The sequence below is a fragment of the Heliangelus exortis genome, chromosome 7, assembly GCF_036169615.1.
Source record: "Heliangelus exortis chromosome 7, bHelExo1.hap1, whole genome shotgun sequence".
In the NCBI taxonomy this organism is placed as follows: domain Eukaryota; kingdom Metazoa; phylum Chordata; class Aves; order Apodiformes; family Trochilidae; genus Heliangelus; species Heliangelus exortis.
The window spans coordinates 28,407,885-28,414,900 of NC_092428.1; the positions used below are offsets into that span (position 1 = coordinate 28,407,885).

Sequence of the window (7,016 nt, forward strand, 5' to 3'; positions counted from 1 at the left end):
AATACACCTAATTCCATCATCATATAGATATAATATATTTCACTCTCACCACATAAATACAAAACATTCAAATATCCAAAACATTCAGAACAAAAGTTAGTAGCAAGGGCTCAGCGCTCATGTCATTCATTATTTTTTTCGACTAGTTGCCTAGAAACTTCAGACGTAAATAATTTACAATAAAATTACTATTTTCTTCTGTCCAGCTCCTTCTGTCCAGTTCTGGTCTATAATTAATTCTATGTACTACAGCAACCATTCCACTTTTTGTAAATTTTTTTTTTTTTTTTTGGTTACAGTTTGGTGGCACGTATTTATACAGTTTGTAAACGCCATGTGTTAAAGTTTAAAGAAAGAAAGAAACTTAAAACCAAAGTAAAGAACTTGTTTGTTTTTGTTTTCCGAAGAACTAGATAAGTACAGCATCCCTTTTCTTGGCGAATTCAAGTACGGAAATTGAACAGGAAATATTCGATCTGGAATACTATCAGGTGCAATACATGTTCGTGGAGAAAACAGCAGTAAGAATTATGAAGGAAAAAAAATCTTGTTACATAGCTGTATTTTAAAGTACAAAAATAACAATAAGAGATACGCTTTTTATATTTTACGTTCATCTTAAATGAAGTGTGAGCCACATACGAGAGGGTTATCTTAGGAGGAAGGAAGGGTAAAGATTTTTTGTTTAGGTGTGCATTGAAATTATTTGGAAAAAAACCCCAACATATATTAAAAAAAAAGTAAATTATCATCGCAACAGATTTGAATGAAAATTAGTCACGACTTCCACTATTTATCTGCAGATTTGTTTTTGCAGATAAGGTCCGCAGGACTGGCCCATAGGAATGAAAAAACAAACAAAACAAAAGAAAACAACATGAGAAAAACCTCATAACCCAAGAATCAAAAAACTAAAAACCAAAAATAAAATAAAATAAAATGTTTTTTTTTAAAAGGGGAAAAAACAAATACAAAACAAAACAAAAAAAGCGCGTTCTGTTATCTCGAAGGGAGAGACAGTTTTATTAAAAATTTCCGCAGCCACTGGTTTCTGTCTCCCCACTTCATGCGCAAATTTTCAAGGCAGTCCGTTCCGGCCCTTCCCACATTCAAGATTTATCGTAAAAAAAAAAAAAAAAAAAAAAAAAAAAAAAAAAAAAAAAAGCAAAGAAAAAGAAATTTGCTGGACTGTTCCCTGGCTAGTTTTAGGGGCAAGCGGCAGGACGAGACCGGGGGTGCAGTGCAGTGAGTGTGGGAGAAACGGGGGGCAGGGGTGCAACCTCCCCCAACTTTTCTGCCTAGGAGTCACTGAAGTCGGGGGATGGGGGGCAGCGGGGGTGGTGGGGAACCCGGGCATCACCTGGCAGCTTCTTCTTCCTCTCTCCGAAATCCTTCTCTCTCGCTTGGCATTGGCTAAACCAGACAGGAGAGCCCGGCCAAACCGCACCCCGCCGCTCTCCCTTTCCTAGCGGTGTCAAAGCAAACGAACAGACAGACAAACACCCCCTCCATCACCACCCCCCCTCCCCCGAACGGACAGACGGACCGGCGGGGCAGGGAGAGCCGCGGGGGCCGCCCCCTTTGCCGCAGGGCTCCGGGAAGGTTGCCGCAGCCCTTCGCCTCTCCCCGGCCCCTGCCGCCGCCTCTCCTGGCCCCGCGGGCACCGGGTCCCCGCTCCGCCCCGGGCCCCCGCTCCGCCCCGGCCCGCGGAGGGGACCGCGCCCGCGGGGCTTCGGAGGCGGCGGCCGAGGGATGGGGGGGGCTGGCCGGGCAGGCCGCCTCACCGCCCGTCCCATAAATACCGCCACAAATAGAGACTATAAATATAAATACGGGGAAGTTACTTAGAGTCAGTCCAGTGCTTTTTTCTCAGCGCTTTCTTATTGTTGGTCCGGGAGTAGGGCTCGAAGGCGGACGAGCTCAGGTAGCGGGCCGACAGTTCCTGCAAGTTGCCCGCCAGCGAACCGGCCACGGCCAGGGGAGCGGAGGAAAGCCTCCCGGCTACCGAGCCCAGCAGCGCGGGCACCGGCAGCCCGAACAGACCGTGCCCGGCGGCGGCCGCTCCGTGCAGCGGGGCCGGCGGGGGGGGCCCGGCCGCGCCGCTGGCAGCCGGAGGGTGCGGGGAACCCCCGGCCGGGGCCGCCGCCGCTGCTGCCGCGCTGCCGCTGCCCGTGGCCAGGCCGGGTCCCCGCAGCGCTGAGCCCAGGGCTCCGGTAGCACAAGGCGGCAGGAGGCCCGGCAGCCCCGGCGGGGAGAGCAGCCGTCCTTGTTCCAGCAGCCGCAGGACGCTGCAGGTGGCGGCGGTCTCGGACACCACCGACCGCAGCTCGGAGTCTTTGCCCTGGTCCTTTTTCTGCTTGGTGCGTCGGTTCTGGAACCAGACCTTGACCTGCAGGCCGGGGAGAGAGGCAGGGTCAGCGGGGAGGGGGGGTGTCCAGGGGGAGACGAGACGGGCGCATCCCGCCAGGTGCCCCTGCAGCCCGGCAAGGCCCCGCGGGGCAGAAGGAAGGTTGAGGGGAGTGAGTGGCTCCTCTTAGGGGAAAGCGTTTTAAAAACGCATGAAGTGACATCTACACACGCCCAACCTCCTCGTTTCGGGGAGAGCCCGGAGGGGAATCCGGCATCCCGGGGCTCTTTTTATCGCAGTGTATCTTTAACCTGATCCGCCTCACTTTATCCTATTTGACTGGACGCTAGCAGTCGTAGGGAGCCGGATCCAGCCCTTTCCCCACCTCTTTATTCTAAGCCATCTCACCCGGAGGCCCACGGAGCCGCTCACCCCTCCTCGCCCCGCTCCAGGAACCCCGCACGCTGCCCCCGCCGCTGCTGCTCACCCCGGGATAGCTGCCCAGGCCGGGTGTAACAACAGCTCTACGCTTCTTTCCGAATCTACCGACCTGGGAGATTCCCCAAGCTTTTTAAACAATATTTAACTTTAAAAAGGAATCGTGGAAACCCCTCCTAAACCAAACCAAACCCCAAACAAAAACCAAACCCCAGAACAAAACCCAAAGCACCCATGGAGGTTTCTGCAACCAACAAGCTATTGAACTTGTCATTCCTACCTAGGATGGAAAATTTAAAAAAGCTAATTAACTTGTCAGGGGAATTTATTGTTGTATGATATTTTGCAGAAATATGAAACCGACTTTTAGAAGTTTGGCATTTTTGTTGTTGTTGTTGTTAAGATGCTTCCCCCAAGTCTCGCGTAGTTTTAACTCCCCTGACGGCTCCCGGCCGCTTTGCTCTGCAGGATGGAGGGGCGATTCTCTCCCTCGGGAGCACAAGGACCCAAAATACACCCCAAATTTCAGTCCCGTTCCCAGACCACTTGCACCCAGGAAAGAGCTTTCAGACGTCTCTAACTCAGCAGCTCCAAGGGAAGATGCCAAACTAGCCCGTTTGGGGTTTTTGGTTTGTTTTGGTTGGGGTTTTTTTGGGGGGGTTTTTTTGGGGGGGGGGGGTTTTTGTTTGTTTGGTTTTTTTTTGTTTAGCTATTTTTTGCTTTTTGAGGGCTGGAAGGAGCTCGGCCTCCCCTAGCTTCTCCATGGACGCACTTCCACGCCGGGGGCATCGGGCACCGACACGGCCGAGCCGGGGACACCAAGTACCGGCCCATGGAGGGTCTTAGCTTCGTGGCCAAGCTCCTGGCCAAGGACCTGGCCGCCTCGCCCTGCGCGGAGCACTGCTGTCGTGGGAGAGCCCGTGGAGGCTGTGTACAGGGACACTCAAGGCCCCGGGCCCCCCTGCCCCCTGCGGCAGCCCCTTGGGGCTCCTCCTTCCCTGCCCGCACATAGTTATGGGTCCCCCACTGGTACCCCAAGCCACACACCCCTCGAGCTCCATCCCGCGGGAGAACAGAGCCACCCTCCCTCCTCGAACGGACACGCGTGGACATTTTGGGGACGGCCTCAGCCTCTCCCTGCCCGACGGGTCCTGGGCCCTGCGCGGGGGCGCACAAGAGGCGCTCAGGACCAGGCCACCCGCGGAGTCCGGGGCGCACCGGAGATGCCCGGACCAGGAAGAGGGGGGGGGGAGGGGGAAAGGGGGGCCGGCGCAGGGCAGGGCAGGGCAGGGCAGCCGGGGGTCTCCGTCCCTCTGGGGCTACCTGAGTCTCGGAGAGATTGAGCTGGCGGGCGAGCTCGGTGCGCTCCCTCCCCACGACGTACTGGCAGCGCTGGAACTCCATCTCCAGGCGGTAGAGCTGCTCGGCCGTGAAGGAGGTGCGGGTCCGCTTGGGACGGTCCAGATCAAGCCCCTTGGGCAGAATAATCTCTCTGATTGAACCTTTGGCATCTGGCAAAGAAAGGCGCAGTCAGCTTTACACCCAAGCAACCCTCCTTTCTTTTATTTTTCCTTTTTATTTATTTTTTTTCTAATTTTTCCTAGGGAAGTAGGCAAAAACAGGTGCCCTCAAGACCGACACCCGAGGCAGGATGGAGCAGGGAATCTCTGAGCTTGCGACAGTACACCTGGCCACTGTACCCAAGGAAGAAGGGGAAAAAAAACCCAAAAAACCCAACCAACCAACCAACCAACCAAAAAAACCCGATAACCTAAAAACCAAACTAAAACAAAACAAAAAAACAAGCCCACAACAGAGAAGGAAGGAGAAAAAGGTGGGGGCCCGGGGCTGTAGAATTAATCCACTCAGTCCATTTAAAAATTGGCTTGAATATGTTGCGCTGACAACACGACACTGCGGCATCACCCACAGCCCCTCTGGGAGGCTGGGGAGAGATCCTCCAGGCCGGGCTTTGTGCCTGAAGTGCAGGGCTACTCTTTGTTCGCCCTGAGCTTCTGGTTAGGGCTTGCTGGAAGTCGCCACAGACACCCAGACTCCCCCCAAAATATAAAAGCTTCTTATTATTTGTTTTAAGAAAAAGTTTGGCTTAAAAAAAAATAAAATAAAATAAGCAGACAGGAGCTTCCAGGGCACAGGCAGAGCTGTTCCTGAGCTGGCTGACTGCCCACCGCGAATCCGGGGACACCTCCAGCCCACCCAGCATCCCGGGGAAAGCATCGCCACCGCTTTGGAGTTTTGGCAATGAGGAGAAGAAGGAGGGAGAAAAAACCAAAACAATCAACACTAAACCCCCAAACCAAACCAGCCCACACAGGACACCAAACAACCAGGAGAAACCTCACTTTTCTGGTATCCCTGAGAGAAAGAGAGCGGGACAAATCTTGTTAACGTGACTGTCAGAATAGAGCCAGATTCATGTTACATTAAAGCCTTCCCAACTTTGCTTTCCGTAATTTTAGCTCCTCGGTAAGCTTTATATCGGAGACAACCACATCATTTTAATCTGACCACTCTCTGGGTCAATCGGTCGCGCAAGGATTAATTATTGTTTACAAGGCCTGCCTCGCACTAATTTTGTTTGATTCTGTTCTTTCTCTCCTCCCCTGAAACGCACCTCAATAAAGCTGAAATTTCTTCAGGTAATTTTGGTTTGTTTTTCTTTTGAGGGGTTTGGAATAGAATTATTTAAATGTTTTAGTCTGGGAGGGAGACGAGGGTTGAGGAAAAGAAAAGGTTTAACTACAAAAAAAAAAAATTCCGAACCCTTTCGCCATTCATTGATATTAAGGCTGATGGTTATTTAAAAATATTCCTTTCTGGTGGGATGCTGGGCATGGGGAGAGCGGGAGCCCCTGCCATCCGGCGAGGACCTTCCTGCCCGATCCGACAGCCGGGCGGGAACCGCAGCCCCGAGCCTTTGTCCCCGGGTCCGGTGGCGGGCAGGATGCGCGGGTGCGGAAGGAACGCGCAGGGCCAGCTGGACAGAACCGCGGCCCCGTTGGGGGAGCGGCCTGTCCTGGTGGGGTCCTTGAGGGTACAGGCACCCCGGGAAAGCTACAAAGAAGGAAGAAGAGGGGGAAAAAAAAAAAAAAAAAAAAAAAAAAGGCAGGAAAAAAAAAAAAAAAAAAAAGGGCAGAAAAAAAAATGCGAGGCTGGCCCGGTGCGGGGCAAAGGCGGGGAGGAACCACCGCGGCTTAACTTTCCCCCGAGCCACTGGCGGAATATCACGGCATTAAAGCCGAGCCGGAGCGGGGCTGCAGGGCAGAACCCTGCCGGGGTGGGGGATCTCTTCCCCGGAGCCGTAGGAAGGGCTTTCAAGCCAGGGACGGACCAAAGGCAAAGCAAGAAAATCAACAAATCTCCCGGGCGTGAACGGAGCTCACCTTCCCCCACCCTCGCGAAATACCTCAAACTCATACCTCTAACTAGGATCCTCCTGCAATAGTCCGGATCAGCCGAACTAGATTTACTTTTATTACAATCTTCTGTAGCTGCAGAGGCAGAAAAAGTCCCTTGCTGATCCTTCAAAAAAGAAGTAGAAATATTTCCTTCAGACCCTTTGCTTTCCTTGCCCTCTTTATGTCCGTTCTTCGAGACCCGGTTAGCTTCAGTCTCTGAACTGCATCTAACGTCCATTTTGTCTTGTTTCCCAAACATGTAGTGCAATAAAAACAACAACAGCAGAAAAAAAAATATAAGAGGAGTAGAAGAAGAAGACGAAGTCTATGCTGGATATTGCACGGCTTAGGTCAGATCGGTGGGGATCTGTAAAGCACCTTGAGTAAGGAAGGTTGGGTTTTATCCCACTGGAAAAGCGGCGGCTTCCTCAGTCCCAGCGTCCTAATGTGAGTGTCCAGCTTCCCAGAGCGCCCAGTGATCAGGTACTCAACAGTACAACTCTAAAATGATTTAATGTCTGCCTTATTACAGAGACATGTAGTTGTTAGACACAGAGGGACGCGCACTCGCTGTTTCAATTGATTACGGGTAATTTTGCAGCCTCCACATTTAGGTTACCTCATGAATACACTAAATTGTTTGGATAATATATCAGATCGTAATGGATGGTTTGTGTGCTTGTCCCCAATCAAGTAGAGTTTAGCCAGTGAATAAACTGAAATGATTGGTCTTGCTTTCAGGAAACACACAATCAAAAGACTGAGACTTCCAGAAAAAAAAAAAAAAAAAAAAAAAAAGGCGAAAAAAAAAA

General features: G+C 51.6%; 1 protein-coding gene across 1 annotated transcript; it reads right to left on the reverse strand.

Moving 5' to 3' along the window:
- Positions 1-1,025: 1,025 nt before the first annotated feature.
- On the reverse strand, positions 1,026-6,476 carry VAX1 (ventral anterior homeobox 1). The gene is made up of 3 exons (XM_071748163.1): positions 6,226-6,476; positions 4,109-4,296; positions 1,026-2,389 (listed from the first exon to the last, which is right to left on the reverse strand). The coding sequence occupies exons 1-3, from the start codon at positions 6,461-6,463 to the stop codon at positions 1,841-1,843; spliced, it is 975 nt and encodes a 324-aa protein (XP_071604264.1). The 5' UTR covers positions 6,464-6,476; the 3' UTR covers positions 1,026-1,840.
- Between the last annotated feature and the right edge of the window lie 540 nt (positions 6,477-7,016).

Excerpts from the sequence above, each read along its gene's own strand:
- VAX1 (XM_071748163.1), bottom strand. The coding sequence starts at position 6,463 with ATGTTTGGGAAACAAGACAAAATGGACGTTAGATGCAGTTCAGAGACT. Across the intron at positions 4,297-6,225 it reads CAGGAGGATCCTAGTTAGAG|ATGCCAAAGGTTCAATCAGA; the intron begins GTATGAGTTTGA and ends TTTCTTTGCCAG. Across the intron at positions 2,390-4,108 it reads TCAATCTCTCCGAGACTCAG|GTCAAGGTCTGGTTCCAGAA; the intron begins GTAGCCCCAGAG and ends CCCGGCCTGCAG.